Genomic DNA, 18,718 nt, shown 5'->3' on the forward strand with positions numbered 1-18,718 from the left:
CCCTCCAACTCCACATGGCCAAGTATATGAAGATGTGACTCAAATACTGGCTGCTGAATGAATTCTTTTTTTAAAAAAGACTCCATCTCAAAAGGACCTCTCTCTCTCTCTCTCCTCTCTCTCTTTCTCTCTCCCCCCTCTCCATCTCGCTGTCTCATCTACCACTATCCATTAATTACTTCACTGAACTTACTGCTCTTTACTTTCTAGCTAAGTCACTTCTCTATAAAGCATATCTCCCCTACTTCTCTGTAGACTGATTCAGTTTTCCAATAGCAGTACTTATCATAATACTTCACACAAGGTAGGTACTTAATATTCCCTAAATAAATAAATGGTGGTTCGAGTGCTTATAGGATTTTCTGAGAAGGAGGGCTCTATAATGAGCTGGAGTTGTCATGGAAGGCTTTGTGACATATTGAATATACAAAAGACTTTTAAGCATTAGTCTGAAGGAGGGGGAGGGAGGGGCAAGTGCAAGGTGTAAGGTTGCTGCAGGGACTATCTACTGCTTTCCTTAGTTTTGATAGAACAGGTAGGAAATGTAGGAATTCACACACTGATAAGTTTATTTTCATGTTAATCACCCAAAAGAATAAGGCCCTTAGGAGGGTGAAACCTTCCAGACAAGTAAGTTACAGTTAGGGATAAAAGAAAAACAAAACAGCTGCTACCAACCCTCAGGTGCCCAGAGGTACAACTTACCTGAAATTAGTGGGATTGTGAGATGACCTGAAATCATGTAGAGACATCTGCAGTGGTTCTCAACCTTCCTAATGCCACGACCCTTTAATACAGTTCCTCATGTTATGGTGACCCCCAACCATAAAATTATTTTCATTGCTACTTCATAACTGTAATTTTGTTACTGTTATGAATCATAATGTAAATATCTGATATGCAGGATGTATTTAGGCAACCCCAATGAAAGGGTCATTCGACCCCCAAAAGGGTTGCAACCCACAGGTTGAGAACCGCTGATCTAGAGGGTCTGACAAGGTCACCATGATGCCCCACATGAGGAGCCTTCCTGTATGACCACTCTTGGGGCCTTGTAATGAGCCCCAGGTTCTCCTCACTGAGCTAAGACAGCTCCCTACCTCTAGCAGTTCCTCCTAGTGATGAAAAGGCTCAACAACCTGTGACTGAGTGAAGGTTCTAGGCTGCCTGATGAAGTCGTCCTGGGCAGTGAACTAGACTCAGGGAGTCCCTTCACACTCTCCCCTAAGAGTAACAGGGAGCAGGTGGCTTCATCCAGGAAAGGGGGCCATGGGCAAAGGGGCCAGAGAGGAACCAGGACCTCCGTGTTATCTTCCCAGATATTTCCCTGAAAAGGCTTCCCATCAGTTGTACTATATAGAGTTGGGTTTGAGCTGATGGCAACAGAGGAACAAAGGAAGGATCCCTGAGAATACTCACCCTGACATGAGCATAGAAGCCAGTGGGTTTCCTTTAGGGAAGAAGCTATGAGCTGTGCAGACTCGGTTATCTACTCAGAAAATGAGAAGCTACCAGGATATAAAAGAAAATGAGGAAAAACAAGCTGACAGCTTCTCTATCCAAGGTTTATTTTCACTGGGTATTATCCTCCGGGGAGACCTCAGAAATGAGCCCTCCCAGGAAAAAGGGGACAGCTGGGGAGAGATACAAGTTGTTTTGTAAACAACTCAAGCCCTCCATAACTATAGCAACAATGTCTTACACCTTCTGGTAGTTAGATTTCCTTTCAAAAGGCCTTATCTTTACCCTAGCCTATAGCAGGGAGTTGGGGCAGGTGATATAAATTCCACTTAATGGTGGGTTGCTGAGGCCTGCAGGACTTGTCCATATCCTTAAAGTCACCCAGCCAACTAGAGGTGTAATTAAGACTAGATACAGGTTTCCTAGGGATGGGCTTTCTTTCCCAGAGGCCAGCCCCAAGCAGGGCCTTTGACCAGAGACAAGTTCATTCCTAGACTTGCATCAGCCCTGGGATGAGGAGGAGGCCCCAGCAGAGAGGCAAGAGGGAGAAGCTTTCTCCAAACCGACTTTTCTAATGAGTGTTCAGGAGTGTGGTGCTTTCCCCCTCAGGGCCTTGTTAGTGGGGGCTACTGGGACTGTGCCTTGGGGCGCCTGTAACGGTTCTGGAAGTGGTGGTAAAGAGCTATACCTACTAGAAGGACCCCAGGGAGGCTCCCTACCAATATGGTTATCTCCGCCAGGCCCTTGAAAATGGAAAGCCCTGGTGAAGGTCACAGATTAACAAGCAAAAGATGTGTGAGGTGGAGACATGTGTTCTCCCCACCCCTCTACCCACCAGTAACTACTCACCCAACACCCCATCCCCCAAGAGAGAGCGCTCTCTCTTCTCCCAGCAGAGACGCCTGGTGCAGGAAGAAAAGCACTGTAGACAGACCTGCTCCTCTGGTTACTAGTTGTTTGACTGTGTGCAAGCTGTTGCACCCTTCAGGGACTCAGTTTCCTCATCTATGAAATGAGCATATCTCCTATCACAGGTTGTTAGTGAAGATTATTAACGAACTAAGACACATTAAGCCACTAGTAGAGGTTCAACAGTACATGACATTTATGTGTTCTTGATACAGACATGGAAGTGTAGTCAGAACCCTTCATGCCTAGAGTCTATATCTGTCCTCAAAACAATTCTATGAAGGAGATCAGAGCACACAGAACCAATGTTCTGACTCACTTATTGCTAGGCCCTTTTCTGATTTCAGCCCTGGCTGGACTGGACTGTTCCCTGTAGGTTTCTGCTTAATGTGAGCTGACAGAGTGTAGCCTCTTCCTTGAAATCCTATAATATCTTGAACAATGGGACAGGGAGACTCACTATGTCTGAGCACATGTGGAGCTCAGAGGGCAGAGGACAACTTGAGAGTAGGAGACAGGAGCCAGTGGATAACGCCCCACTGCCTCTTCACTAGGCAACCCTGAGAGGCATTCGATATGCTCTTACACAATCCAGTCTCTGCTGTCCACAGCAGGGACCTTGGAAAGGACTTCTTCCTTCTTTGTGTCACTCTCTTCATAGCCTCAGTCTTGCTCCCTGAGACCACCTGCCAAATAAATAAACTTGCTCTTGCTGCCTGAAATGACTTCCCGTTTAAATTGTACATGCATCTTGTCTTAGGCTCTGCTTTGCTGGGAGCCCAAGTCTGACAGTTGGCCAGAGGATAGCCCTAGGAAGCACATTCTCCAGCTGAACTTCTGGAACTGGACCATTCATGACTGCTTGGGGTAAGTGGGGCTGGTGATAACCCCTAGCATAATTACTGACACTTGCTTGTGGTAGGTTGTGATGAGGTACAGGTGAAAGGCAAAACATTAGGTTATGTGTTAGCTCTAGCACACTAATGTTATGAGAACCACTAGTGGCCTGGTGCATGGATTTGTGCACATTGAAAGGGAATTAATTAGAAGATGGCGGGGAGGGTGGGACTGGGCAAGAAGGGCTTGACATACCCTGGAGCCAACCTCCTGCAGTCCATCCCCAGCTGGCCACACTTGGGGAGCGTGCAGTTCAAAGGGCATCTGTCGAGTTAGTGAGGTCCCTTGGCCTGGCCTGTGGGTATCAGGCCAAAATTGGCTCTCCCACATCCTCTGAGGGGTCTCAGAGTGTTGGAGGGCACTCTGCAAAGTTGCTGTCACTCAGCAGCTCCTGCGTTGAGTGTCTGCCTCCTGGTGGTCAGTTCACGTCATACTTATGGACAGTTGGTCAGAGAGTCACTTAGCCTTTTATATATATAGACTAGAGGCCTGCTACACAAATTCATGCCTGGGTGGGGTCCCTCAGCTGGGCCTGCGATTGGGAACAATCAGGGCCGACTCGCCCAGTCCTATCTCGGCCAATCAAGGCCAGCCAGGGTGAGGGACCTCAGGAGCTTGGCCTGCCATAGGAGGTTGGCTGTGGGAGCACACTGACTACCAGGAGGCAGCTCCTGTGTTGAGCATCTGCCCACTGGTGGTCAGTGCGTGTCATAGTGACCAGTCGACTGTTCATTCGGTCGCTTAGGCTTTTATATATACAGATGGTAATTATAAGAATAGTGGAGTTTTGAAAATAAAGGGTGGTTTTTGTTAACCTTCTTACAAGTCTTGAAAAAAAAGAATGATCAACCAAGGTCAGCCAGCTAACAAGGTATGTTCTGAAAGCCAGGATACTTCCATAGCAACACTTAATGAGACATGAATCTTCAGCAGCCACAAGGCAGACAGTGCAGAAAATCCAACCTTGGACCTAATTGTAAGGGTGGTAGAGCTATAAGGGATGATGAATGTGTAGCTTAGTTGCATCTCCTATGCTAAGTCAAGAGCCCTTAGAAGGAAGGGGTAGGACCTTGAGTTCTGGATGGGGAAATTTGAGAAGGTGAGCATGAGCATTTGGAACCCCCCAAATCAAATGCTCCTGAACTTGACGGGTAAAAGCATCCTTGCTCCCTTGCTAGAGGGAGTCCTTTTTTTAAAAATTAATTTATTTTTTTTGCAAAGACCACGCAAAGGAGGTGATTCTCATCCTCCTCAAAAAGTTCTCCCATTTCTCCTCGGTGCCTCCAGAAAAATTAGGGTTAGGTCTAGGCATAAGAAAATCCCATCTATAATCCAAGAGAAAATAATTATCTCCAGAAAAAAATTCCCATAACTGGTTGTGGCACGCTGAATAATGGCCCCCAAAGATATCCAGGCCCTAATTCCTAAAATCAATTTTTGACATGGTGAAAAAGACTGTAGATTGTTAGGGGTCTTCAGCTAGGGAGCTTGTCCTAGATTATCCAAGAGAACCCAAAAAAGCAAGAGTCCTTATAATAGGCAAGTAGAATTATTTTATTACAGAAGAGCAGAAAGCAATATGATGATGGAAGCAGAGATTGGAGTGATGTGGCCATAAGACAAAGGATGGATTCTCCCGTGGAGCCTCCAGGAAGAATTTTCCCTGCTGACACCTTGAAGGTGGCCCTGTAGGTCTCATTTTGGATTGGCCTCCAGACCATAAGAGAATAAATTCCTATTTGTTTAAGTCCCCAACTTTATGGTAATTTGGTAAAGGAGTAATAAGAAACTAATACACTGGCTACTATATCATGGCATAAACTGGAAGTTCCTACAGTTTATACAGGAGCAACATGGGAAGAGGTCATGAGGAATGAAGGAGTAGATAGGATGTAAGGCTGAACAGGAAGAGTTCATTGAAATGGGAGCAGTTTTCAGGATTTAAGGGTTTAATCTTCTGGCAGAGATTCCTGGAGCTGGTCCCAATAAACTGCTGAGATGTCTCCCTGAAATTCAATATTGGTTATAGAGCTTCTGCAAGAACCACAGTCAGACCGAGTTTGGCAGAACTACCTGTGAGACCCAGTCTTCCTCCAAGTCACTGGGTGGGCAAAAGTGTTCCTAGCCTATGCTTCAAAGGATAAGAGCTGGATTATGGGGTCACTTCAAGATCTGCAGTTGGACTGAGGTCAGTGGGCCTACCCCTGAGGACACAGAAGAAGAATGTGTCTTCTGACATTCTTCAGGATTGTGTGTTCAATTCCCAATCAGGGCACATATCTAGGTTGTGTCTTTGACCCCCAGTGGATGCACCTATGGGAGGCAAACGATCAATGTTTCTCTCTCACATCAATATTTCTCTCTCCATTTCCTTCTCTCTAAAATCATTAAACATATCCTAGGATGAGGATTTTTTTTTAAATTTGCACAGAGGAATCATGCTCTCCAGAGTTACTAGAGAACACATGACCATTCAGCTCCCATTTGTCCCCTCTATATTCCAGGGCATCTTTGTGTGATAGAAAGAGATGAGCTGCATTTTTAGACTTGTAGAAGCCTGATGAGATAAGTAAAATAATCCTGATCTCTAGGCATTTGTTTTATTACCAGACCAACTATACCTGAACTCCAGGGAATCAAATGACCCTCTGGTGGGGAGAATTTGCAGGAATATTTGGGAAACCCAGGCTATAACCAACCAAAGGGTCATTTCCTATGGGACTTGAACCTGTAGGCATTCAGGGCTTCCAAGGTTTCACTTCTACCCAGAAAAGGGAGCTCACAGTGACTGAAGTTGTAATTTGTCAAGGGAAGTGACAGCATTAATTTACATATTTATAAACTATACCTGGGCAGGGGTTCTTTGGGAAGCAATAACTATTATCCCCTACCAAAAAAGAAAAAATCCTTATGCTCAGAGAGATAGAAACAGTTCTGAAACATTTGTCTTAGTTACTGGCCCCAGAGGATTTCTCCTCTGCTCCTAAAAAAGAATAGGAGGAAGTCACAATGGAACTCTTATTAAGTCAGTGACCGCTTCCCTGTGATTACCCGCCAGAGGGCACCCTGCACAACAGGGTTCCTGAGGCTGTAGATAAGTGGGTTCAGCATGGGGTTGATAACTGTGTTGAAAATTCCAACCCCTTTATCTTTGTCTGAAGCCTCCTCTGTACCCAGACGCATGTAGTTGAAGATACCAGTTCCATACAAGAGGCAAACCACAGTGAGATGGAAGCCACATGTGAAGAAGGCTTTCTTCCTGCCCTCCACTGAGCGGATCCGTAGCACTGCAGCTGCTATGTGGACATAGGAGGTGACAATGAGAGTCAAGGGTGTACCTGCCACTATGAAACAGGCAGCAAAGAGCAGCAGCTGATTGAGTTGGGTGCTGGAGCAAGAGAGCGGGAAGAGCTGTGGCAGGTCACAGTAGAAGTGGTTGACCTCATTGGGACCACAGAAGTTGAGTGTAGTTAGGGCAATAGTGTGGATCAGTGCATTGGTGAGGGCACAGGCCCAGGACACAGCCACCAATATCCACTGGACTGAATGGCTCATGCGGGCGCTGTAGGTGAGGGGCAGGCAGATGGCCAGGAATCGGTCATAGGCCATGGCTGTCAACAGGAAGCAGTCCACACCAAGCAGAAGGTAGAAGAAAAATAGTTGGGAGAGGCAGGCATCATAGGAAATTGCACGCTTGTGGGACAGAAGACGACACAACATTGCAGGAACAGTGACGCTGATACATCCAGCATCTAGAACTGATAGGTTCCCCAGGAAGAAGTACATGGGGGTGTGGAGTTTAGGCTCCACCAAGATGGCAGCCAGGATGCTGAGGTTGCCCCCAACTGTGAGCAGGTAAGCAAAGAGGAAAAGTACAAAGACCAGAGACTGCAGCTTTTCTGTTTCAACGAGGCCCAGCAGAATGAACTCAGTAATGGCAGTCCCATTGGTCTCAGCTTCTGGATCCATGAGTCCCTGTGAGGAAATGTCCCAGGCACGGATGCTCAGTCCACCTAATGTATTTACTCCACATAGATGTTTTGAACTGAAGCATCTATCTTGTACAAAAACCACTGTTTGAAATTTTAATCCTGCTCTCGTGGCTCCTGTAACTGCTTGCTTGCTTGCTTAAATAATAAGAAAAAGAAGAGTGCTCCCATTCCAGGGAGGCCGTAAACCTTCCCCAGACAATGTTATCAGTGCTGGTGCCAGGCCAGGCCTTTTGTTGAGGTCTCAAAGCCCCAGCACCTAGGGCTCTTTAAGAGCTTGCAAAGGGGACCGGAAAACCCTATATGTGGGAGACAAAGAAGGTAAAAAGTTATAAATAGGGAAACTTCCTCCATGTCAGGGCCCAGAAGTTGAAATACAGTTTTCTCTCGGCCTGTGCATAATAATAATGATAATAATAAAGTCTAACCCCAACTCCCTAAGCATTGCTTGGTTCTTGTCCAGTCTTCTGTAACATTAATGGTTCTCTGAAACACCGGGAAATCAACCATACTTGACCTTTTTGGCCTCTGGTGGGTGGACTGGGCTTGGGGACCAGGGCTGCTGGATATGCCTCCAGGAGGCACAGCTCTGCTGATTTAGCAGAATTAAACTGGGGGACTCTGGAGGCTCCCAGATCTCAGCCCAGGACCCGGCTGGCATCTGGAGAGAGAAGATAGACACTTCTGGACCTTTCAACAGAATCGGTAGGATACGGACCCCAGTCAGTCAGGCCCACTCCAAGTGAGTGGTAGGGGGAGCCTGATCACCTCCCCGGAAGCCATACAGCTTCCTCAGGCAATTAATCAGGAATCAGGTGGACTGTTTAAACTCTGAGTAAATATCTGGTAGAAGTCAAAAACTCAGATTGTCTGGTATATAAATGTAAGTGTGATAGTCTGTGTGAAGCGAAAGCTACTTCGTACCATCTGATTGTACACACAAGAGTATTTGTTATCTCTTTCTCTTGTTTAATTTGTTTAAAGATAGGGCAAACCCCACTTTAGGGGGAAGCCTAATTGTATATAGTAAGGCTGAAGGCTGTGACGAACTGCTCCAGAGTGAGTGTGGGTGTGGGGTGGTGGTGGTGGGATTCGCTGGGTAGGGTGGTAGGCTCTCAGCCTGCTGAGATAGAGGAGCCCTGGGCTGGGGGACAGGGGGATGGTTGGAGAGATCAAGAGTAGTAAAGGAAGAGGATTTAAGATCCTCCTGGCTTAGAGTAAAGAGGAAAAATCTGTGAGGGAAAGAAACTGTATATATATATATCCTTAAATGTAAAAAGCCTAAACATACAGGATCTCAGACCATTTGCCTTGTTTCAGGACAGAGTAAATGGTTAATGCAGAAAGGGGGGTGGGGGTGTCGGCAGTTAATTATGAAGCAGGGAGAGATAGGTATTTGTTGATTTTTTTACTGGCTGCAGACTGCTCTGCTGGTGTAGGGGTCTGGTCCTTAGCCTACAAGGTGTCTTATCTGAACTGCACTAGACTCAAGGTCACAAATTTTCTGCACATATAGTTCTCTTTAACCCTTCCAATACTAAATAGACCGATACAATATCCTTGGAATTACATGAGGAAAAAATCTAGCAGTCTTTACAAAAACAAGTTTTAATTTACCTGTTCTTAGTTTTATCACAGAAGGTCCAAGGCATGGTTATGCATTTTTAAAGGACATAGGAAGAAGGTTTAAAGGCTACTTTGAAAGTATGAAATTTGTAAAGGTTGTATATATGGTAAAAAGGAAAAGGGAAATGTTAAAAAGAAATCAAACTAATGTTATCATAATCATCTATTCACGAACCCCCATTTACCCTGGTTATATATCTGTATGTCTTGTTTGGCTTGCCATTTTCAGGTATTTGTTAGGATCCTCATAGAGGACATAACCTGGTCTTTCCCTTCCTCCCTCACTCCTCATCCTGACAGCATCTGTAACTGGATTAAAGATCTTTTCTTTCAGGAGACTCCAGGCTTTCAGTCCACAAGAAATTTCCCTGCACACCCTTGTCATCCTCGGCCTTCTTTTCCAGGCCTTCTAAGAGTCATTTTTCTCCACAGGTAGGACCTCAGCCTCCGGGAGGAAGGATTGCTACAGCGGTAGTCTGTAGTTTTTGCAAAAACTCCTGCTGTTTCTATTTGTCCCCTCTATAGGAATTGTCTTCCTCTGACTCACAATAGGAGAGGGAGACAAGCAATGGGCCCTGGAATCTGTGAAAGTGGCCGGGGATGAAGCTGATAAAGTTTCCCATTTCTAAATGTGCTGAAAAGGGACAGGTAGGAAGGGGAGAGGGCTACATGCCCCATTCTGGCAAAGGAGCCTGCAGAGAAGGCCGCAGTCTCTGCCTGGAAAGAGGACAGGCGGCATAGTGGGGCCTGAAGCCCAAGCCACCACTGCAGGAGCGCTTTGCTATGTGCAAACTGTCTCTCCCTGCAGCCCCAGCTGTGTTTGGCTCGCCACTAAGAGCCAAGCAGTGGAGAAAGACAGGGATGGCAAGGCCCTGTAACTGAAAAACAGGGTTCACTGGAGAGGGCGAAGGGAAGACATACTCCCTAAACAAAAGAGCTAAGAACAGCTCAGAACTTTCAGACTCTGCCAGAGAGGAGGAGTCTGATTGAGGGACTAGCCGAGACCCCAGTGGGATAGGAGGACCAGAGGCTGTATATTGAACTTATACACTACAGTTTGCTGGGCAGAAATCCAAGCCCAGTTGTATAAAGGTTAAGCTACCTATATACAGCAAACAACTTTCTCCCATGCCAGAATGCATTTTTGGGAAATTGGACAGACTGTGTTTGTGGCTAGAAAGAAAAACTGGCCACCATACACAGCACTGACACTGGCCTGCAGAAAACTGTATAATAGATTTAGATTATGTCATGACTCCAGAGAGACAAGGACAGTTTTGCTTTGTGTGGGAAGGTCAAAAATAGACTTTAGTCACCTCCCTGAGATGTTTGTATAGCCCTACCATATGTCATGTTTAATAGCAGAAGATTTAGCTGCAAGAAGCGGCCACAGTGCCAATGTTATACGTCATTATGTAAATCTACACTAAAAAAAGAGAAACATGGTAATTAGCGTATGACCGCTACCCTTCCCATTGGCTAATCAGCATATCCTTATGCAAATTAACTGTCGGCCAAGATGGCGGCTGGCAGCCAGGCAGCTGGAAGCGAACATGAGGCTTGCTTGCTCCAGTGACTGCAGACTCCAACGTTCCCCGCCTGACTTGCCGGCCTCTGAGCTGGCAGTTTGAAACATTCTAACAAATATAGGCCGGGATCTCAGAGCTGGAGTTATACATTGTTTTGATTATAGAACACAAAAAAAACCAGATACCTGCTTTCAGCAGCAGAAGCCTCAGAGCTAGAGCCAGAGCTAAAGCTGGCCCAGAATAAAAAAAAAGAAAAAGAAAAAAAGGAGCGGTTGGGAGCTTCAGTCAACTGCCAGCCTGAAAGCAGCCCTCAGCTCATCACCCAGACTGGCCAGGAACCCCAGTGGAGACCCCCACCCTGAAGGGTGTGTGACCAGTTGCAAACAGCCATCATCACCTCATTCAGGCTGGCCAGGCACCCCAGTGAGGGACCCCCACCCTGATCCAGGACACCCTTCAGGGCAAACCAGCCGGCCCCCAGGCCTCTATCCTATATAGTAAAAGGGAAATATGCCTCCCAGCACTGGGATCAGTGGAGCCGCGAGGCCTCCTGGCACCAGATCAGCATGACAGGGGGCAGCGCCCAAACCCCCTGATCGCCCTGCGGCTCTGTGTGTGACAGGGTGCGGCGCCCCAACACCCTGATCGGCCCTGCTCTGTGTGTGACAGGGTGCGGCGCCCCAACCGCCCCCCACCCCCCCGCCCAACACACACATACACAGGCCCTGCTCTGTGTGCGACAGGGTAGAGCCATAATCTCCCCATCGGCCCTGCCCTGAGTGTGACAGTGGTGGCGCCCCAACCCCTGATCAGCCCTGCTCTGTGGGTGATAGAGGGCGGTGCCCCAAACCCCTGATCGGCCCTGCTGTGTGTGACAGTGGGCGGTGCCCTAACTCCCCTATCGGCCCTGCTCTGTGCGTGACGGGGGGAGCTCCCCAACCCCCTGATGGGCCCTGCTCTGTGTGTGACAGGGGGGACCTCCTCAACCCCCTGATCAGCCCTGCCCTGTGCGTGACGGGGGGAGCTCCCCAACCCCCTGATTGGCCCTGCTCTGTGCGTGACAGGGTACGAAGCCCCAACCCCTATGATGGGCCCTGCTCTATGCGTGACAGGGGGCAGCGCCCCAACCCTCTGATTGGCCCTGCTCTGTGCGTCACAGGGCGTGGCACCGCAACCTCCCCATCAACCCTGCCTTGAGTGTGATAGGGGGCGGTGCCCCAACCCCCCAATCAGCCCTACAATGAGCGCAACTGAGGGTGGCATCGCAACCTCCCAATCCGCCCTGCTCTGTGCATGATAGGGGGCGGCGCCCCACCTCCCCAATCAGCCCTGCTCTGAGCCCGACCAGGGGCTGCACCTAGGTATTGGGCCTGCCCTCTGCCACTCAGGAGCAGGCCTAAGCCAGCAGGTCGTTATCTCCCGAGGGGTCTCAGACTGCAAGAGGGCACAGGCAGGGCTTAGGGACGCCCCCCCCCCCCCACCCCCACCGCAGTGCACAAATTTTTGTGCACCGGGCCTCTAGTCTACACTAATAAAAGAGAAACATGGTAATTGGCGTACGACCGCTACCCTTCCCATTGGCTAATCAGTGAATATATACAAAGTAACTGTCAGCCAAGATGGCGGCCGGCAGCCAGGCAGCTGATGTGAACTGGGAGGCTTGCTTCCTTCAGTGACACAGGACTCCAACGTTCCCCTCTGGCCTCTGAGCTTCAGTTGGAAACATAGTAACATTTATAGAAGATAAACAAAACTCCAGAAACCTCCTGTCAGTCAGCCGGGATCTCAGAGCTGGAGTCGCAACATTGTTTCAAATACAGAAAACAAAGGCCAGAAACCTGCTTTCAGCCGAGCCTCAGAGAGAAAGCCGGCTCTCAGCTCCAGTGACAGCCATAGAAGGTAAATAAATGCCAGAATAAAAAAAAAAGAAAAAAAGGGGAGGTTTGGAGCTTCAGTCGCCCGCCAGCCTGAAAACAGCCCTCAGCCCCTCACCCAGACTGGCCAGGCACCCCAGTGGGAACCCCCACCCTGAAGCAACAAGATGGTGGCTAATTTGCATACTGAAGGCAGGCGGCAGCAGGCAAGGCTGTCTGCGGTCTGGGACCCGGATCTGTGACCCTGCCGGGAGGGATCAGCGGAGCCTCGAGGCCTCCCGGCACCGGGATCAGCGTGACAAGGGGCAACGCCCAAACGCCCTGATTGCCCTGCGGCTCTGTGTGTGACGGGGGCAGCGCCCCAACCCCCTGATCAGCCCTGCTCTGTGGGTGATAGAGGGCGGCGCCCCAACCCCGATTGCCCTGCGGCTCTGTGTGTGACAGGGGGCAGCGCCCCAACCCCCTGATCGGCCCTGCTCTGTGGGTGATAGAGGGTGGCGTCCCAACCCCCTGATTGCCCTGCGGCTCTGTGTGTGACAGTGGCGGCACCCCAACCCCCCCACGGGCCCTGCTCTATGTGAGACGGGGTAGAGCCATACCTCCCCATCGGCCCTGCCCTGAGTGTGACAGTGGTGGCGCCCCAACCTCCTGATCGGCCCTGCTCTGTGTGTGACAGGGTGTGGCGCCCCAACTCCCCCCGCCCCCACGGACCCTGCTCTGTGTTTGACAGGGGGTGGTGCCCCAACTCCCCTATTGGCCCTGCTCTGTGCGTGACAGGGGGGAGCTCCTCAACCCCCTGATCGGCCCTGCTCTGTGCGTGACAGGGGGCGGTGCCCCAACTCCCCAATCAGCCCTGCTCTGAGCCTGACCAGGGGCTGCACCTAGGGATTGGGCCTGCCCTCTGCCACCCGGGAGCAGGCCTAAGCCAGCAGGTCATTATCTCCCGAGGGGTCCCAGACTGCGAGAGGGCACAGGCCAGGCTGAGGGACCCCCCTCTCCCCGCCCCCCCCCCGAGTGCACAAATATTTGTGCACCGGGCCTCTAGTATATTATATTAACCTTTAATTCTCTTGCAGATTTAAATACAGTTGCCAAAAGGGCAGGTACCCAAATGGGCAAGGAAAAATACCCATCAGGTTTTGGTCTCTATTGAGAGACAGTTGGCAGCCTGTATACTGCCTTGCAGGCCTGTGTGACCATGCCCATGTCAGGGGTGGCACAAACCTCAACTTTAGGAAACTGGGGGAGGCCTGTTTGGAACAGAGGGAAGTTGTGAAGTGGTGAATACTACCCTCTGTTACAGGAATCACAGACCCCGTGAGGTCCTGTGACATGTGAGACCCTGTAAGGAAATAAAGCTCCCTTAGTCTTTCTGAGAGGATGTGTCACCCCTCCCAGAAACCATATTTAGTTTAAGGACAAGTCAAGGAGGGGGATCCCTACTAAAGGGACAGCTGTGACTATCTATTTAAGTGTAGACACATTTTAAATTTCTTCTTACCATTTAAAGACAGTTACTGTTTTGTTATAATACATTTAGAAAAATAGTACTCTGAGGAATCCATAAAAAAGACTGACAAGGAAAATCAGAAGATATTAAAGCAGGTCAGTATATTTTTCTCCTTATATAATTCCTCTGAAATTTGGCAATACATAATAAATAAATCATGGCAATACATTTCTTTGCATAAATTCAATAAGACTGGTTTCCAATAGTGGTTTCATTAACCGAAAACTTTGACTGGAGTATCATGTTTTAAAGAGCCCTGTCTGAATTCTGAAGACTTGAAGCCAATCAAAATGCCATGGAGAAAACCTGGTATCCTGCTTGGCAGCCCTGAAAATAGATGGCGCTGGAGCATCAGGCCCATACCCTGCCATCGCTGGTGGTTGGTCAGAGTAGAAGGGGGGCAATAAGGGCAGCTCTGTGTCCCTGCGGAACTGCCCCACACTCTAGGCCACTATGAGCAGGAGGGCTGCTGAGATGGGCCTTGAAGCCTAGGGCGTGGGCTCAGATGGAGTCGCTGCAGGTGAAGGATTCACCTAACTCAGCGGATACTGCAGGCAGGCCTGATGGCAGCTGGATGGCTTGGCTTCCTGGCCTATGGGGCACATTAAGTCTCAATCATGAAATTCTAGCAAAGGTAGTCAGTTACCATTCTTGTTGCAAACAATCAGGCCAAATTGAATACAATAGATAAATTAGTCTTAATTTAGCTCTCTGAATAAACATAAGGGTAATTTTAAGGAGAAAAATTCTCTTTCAATAGAAGTTATTAGAACTACAATATTTTTTCCCTTCCACTGAACCATGTGTTACAGTTTGTCTCCACCAGGTCACAAGCCCCACCTCCTTCTGTGCCCAGGCCGCATTGTTCCTCTGACACATAGCACAGATCACTTGGCTCTGAAAGAAAACTCTGTCCCTCTTCAACATGGAAGTAGCCAGAGGACCCACTGATGTCCATTTTCCCTAAGAGAATTCAGAGCCAGGATCCTTGAGGTAATATGTTAGGTAGTAAGACAGACATGAGCAGAGCAAGGACAATGGGCCAACCAGCACTACCAAATGTAACTAAGTCTTTCCACCTCTACGTATGAGGGACAAGGGGCACAGCCAAAGGGGTACTCACCCAAAGTCTTGACCCCTAAAAAAAGGCTGGTAGCCTACTTATCCAAAAGACTTGACCCCATTGCTGCTGAGGTTCTTGTTCTGGCATTAAGAAGAGTTCAGCAATCTGGAAAGGGGGCTGTGCATAACTTAAAGAGTCCAGAGACAAAATATAATTTTGAAAGGCATTTGGGGGTCAGAGGATTCTAGTTTAAAGGAAACTAAGATCTCCTCATCTCAGGACCCCCTTGCTTTTTATTAACACAATTTGTCCTGAGGCAAGGATGAGATATACACTTCAAAGGGTCAGGGTTTCCTATACAGAGTCCATTGTCAGAATGGGGAGAATTAGCCTACCGCTGTTCAGGTGTTTGGCCAGTAGGAGGCAATAACATGTAGATGAAGATGCCCTGAGCTGTCTGGCAGCAAGCAATCCATCCCTTTTCAGGTTTGGGGAAATGCCTTTAGCCATTCCCAACAGGTGACAACATATGTGACTCAGCCCTTGCTGAGTCCCCAAGTTCCATCAACCTTTTGATGAAACTCTTGAAATTATGACATGCTGGAATTGGCTTCCGGCACATTGCGTCTCCTGCCTTTGGGCAGTAGAAGCAGACAAAGCAGCCCAGGAGGCTGCCCTAAAACCAGTGGGGCCTCTACAGGTTCTAGCAACTCTTCCAGACCCTGACCTACCCACCTCACCGGCTTACACAAAACCATACTTAACTTGCAGAGCTTCTAAGAGATAAGTACTATATACCCAATCTAGAAAAGCTGAAATCCATAACCAGTCTTTACTCAAGTTCTTACAGGCTTTACAGTCTACCCAGAAAGCAATCCGGAAGCACGTTTGAGACACTCTGCCTGTACCAGCTTCTGATCTGGTCCATCCCTTCCAACCTGGTGACTCTGTTTGGGTAAAGAAATTTACCACCCAAGGACTGACTCCTACCTGTAAAGGACCACTCCCATGCAGTCTAGGTTGACAGGATCCCAACGTGGCTAAAGGCAGCACAGGCAGAAGGAGTCTCTAAAGATAAAACTTTCACATGGGCCCTATTATTAATTCTCTTTATAGGACTTAGTAAAGGAAACCTCAAAGCTGAGTAGGTTAACAATGTTAACAACTGCCAAAAGTCAATGATTGGACTCATGTACATAAAACCAGCGGGAAATGAAGCATCCATCTGATATAAAAACTGCTGTTTGAAATTTTAACCCTGCTATCGTGACTCCTGTAAATGATTGCGCTCGCTTAAATAATAAGGAAAATAAGACTACTCCCATTCCAAAGAAGCCATAAACCTTCCCCAAATGAAGTTATCAGTGTTGGCACCAGGCCAGGCCAGACCTTTGGTTGAGTTCTCAAAGCCTGAACACATAGGCACTTTAAGAACTTGCAAAGGGGACTGGAAAACCCCATACTTGGGAGACAAAGAAGGTAAAAAGACATAAATAGGGAATCTTCCTCCATGTTGGGGCCCAGAATTTGAAATAGTTTTCTCTCAGCCCGCATGTAATAATAATAATAAAGTGTAACTCCATCTCTCTAAGCATTACTTGGTTCTTCTCTGGTCTTCGGTAACAGACCACCTATGTTCCCAACTCCCTGACAAGTTCCCAGTGCTCCAGCTGAAGGTTTCCCACCCCCTACTACCTCACTCACTGACTTCCCACCACCTCCAAGCTTCTATCCTGGTCTCAGCAGAGATGCTCCAAACCCCCATCACCTGTCCCTCCCATACTCTCTTTATTGAAAGGGCCAGAATACTTGGGAAAATACATTAAGAAAAAAGCAGGCTATCTCTTTGATGTACTAAGATTAAGATGGAATTTCCCCATTTTACTCTGGGGGATTAGCCCAAACCAATAAGCATATTTCAAAATAAAAACTAACGATATTTCTAGCAAAGCTATGGGGCATTTTATAATATAATCTAGGGTTTCCAGGCTTTTATAAATAGTGAAGATGAAGCAAAGATATGGCAAGAATCAGGGAGATGAACCCCATGATTGTGGACATCAGACACTCTAGCCAAGTACATTTCCCCAAGGTGAGGGACATACTGTGAAATATAAATTCAAAATGCTTTAGTCAATAAATAGCTAGTGTTTTTGTTCTTAATTAAGAGCATACTCTAGACTTTGAATAACAGCTTAATTTTAAATGATTTGTTCTCTTTATGATATCTGCCACCTGCCTCTGAAATAAAAATTGCAACATGACCTATGGGTGTTTGCTGCTAGGAGTAGTGAGTTTTCTGCATTGCAAAGCCACTATGCTCCACTTGTCCTTGCCTTGGGCATGGCCCATTGACCCATAGCTCTAAGGAGAGGTCCCCACATGAAGCAAGCACAGACGTTGAGCCAGATGGAGCTAAGTTCTTCAGCTCTTATAATAAACTCCTGGTCAAAATATATTTATGTGCCTTTACTGCCCATGGCATAAGCAGAGCTAGAGCTTCACTAAGATTATGTTATTCCCTTGCAGAGAACACACTGGCATGAGAGGATGGAGTCTGGTGACTCTAACAAAAGGGAAAGGGCGATGAGGGCCTGAGCTCACATGGCTAAAAAGTTGGATGCGGTGAACTCTAACATAGTCTTAAAATTCTAAGCGCACATACTTGGTGAGATGGAGATGGGAGGTCATCCTCGGGGGTAATCATCATTTATGAAACTGATAATTGATAAATGCTTTGCAAATTGACAAATCAATAGTGGATAACAGCTCATTACATATATTATATTAAAGAATAATTTAATTAACTACTCTCCATCTTCCCTTTTGGATCCATTTTTAACATAAGCATTAGAATATGACTGTGTGATTTGTTACCTCTTTACTCATGTGTTTTCTCTACCTGCAATGGCTTCCCTCCAACTCCACATGGCCAAGTATATGAAGATTTGACTCAAATACTGGCTGCTGAATGAATTCTTTTTTTAAAAAAGTCTCCATCACGAAAGGATATCTCTCCCTCTCTCCCTCTGTCTTTCCTTTCTCTCTCTCTCTCTCTCTCTCTCTCTCTCCCCCCTCCCTCTCCCTCTTTCTCTGTCAATGCATCTCGCTGTCTCAGCTACCACTATATATTATATCACGAACTTATTGCTGTTTACCTTTTAGCTAAGTCACTTCTCTAAAAAGCATATCTCCCCTAATTCTCTGTAGACTGATTCAGTTTTCTGAGAGCAGTGCTTTCCATAATAGTTCACACATAGTAGTCGTCAATATTTCTTAAATACATAAATGATGGTTCAAATGCTTATAGGATTTTCTGAGAAGGAGGGCTCTAAAATGAGCTGGAGTTGTCATGGAAGGCTTTGTGACATATTGAAAATCGAAAAGACTTTTAAGCATTAGTCTGATGGAGAGAAGGGAGGGGCAAGTGCAGGTTGAAAGGTTGCTGCAGGGACTAACTACTGCTTTCCTTAGTTTTGATGGAACAGGTAGGAAATGTAGCAATTCACACACTGATAAGTTTATTTTCATGTTAATCACCCAAAAGAATAAGGCGCTTAGGAGGGTGAAACCTTCCAGACAAGTAAGTTATAGTCAGGGATAAAAGAACAACAAAACAGTTGCTACCAACCCTCAGGTGGCCAGAGGTACAACTTACCTGAAATCAGTGGGATTGTGAGATGACCTGCAATCATCTAGAGCAGCGGTGGGCAAACTACAGCCCATTTGAAATGAATAAAACTAAAAACAAAAAAGACTGTACCCTTTTATGTAATGATGTTTACTTTGCATTTATATTAGTTCTCTCAAACACTCCATCCATGCCTTTGTTCCGGCCCTCAGGTCCAGTTTAAGAACCC

General features: G+C 47.3%; 1 protein-coding gene across 1 annotated transcript; it reads right to left on the bottom strand.

Moving 5' to 3' along the window:
• Nucleotides 1-6,288: 6,288 nt before the first annotated feature.
• LOC138994249 (olfactory receptor 3A2-like) lies at nt 6,289-7,248 on the bottom strand. The gene has a single exon (XM_070394031.1). The coding sequence runs from the start codon at nt 7,234-7,236 to the stop codon at nt 6,289-6,291; it is 948 nt and encodes a 315-aa protein (XP_070250132.1). The 5' UTR covers nt 7,237-7,248.
• Nucleotides 7,249-18,718: the final 11,470 nt, after the last annotated feature.

Source organism: Myotis yumanensis, unplaced genomic scaffold (genome assembly GCF_028538775.1).
Source record: "Myotis yumanensis isolate MYYU_CA2020_CCGP unplaced genomic scaffold, mMyoYum1.0.hap1 SCAF_16, whole genome shotgun sequence".
In the NCBI taxonomy this organism is placed as follows: Eukaryota; Metazoa; Chordata; class Mammalia; order Chiroptera; family Vespertilionidae; genus Myotis; species Myotis yumanensis.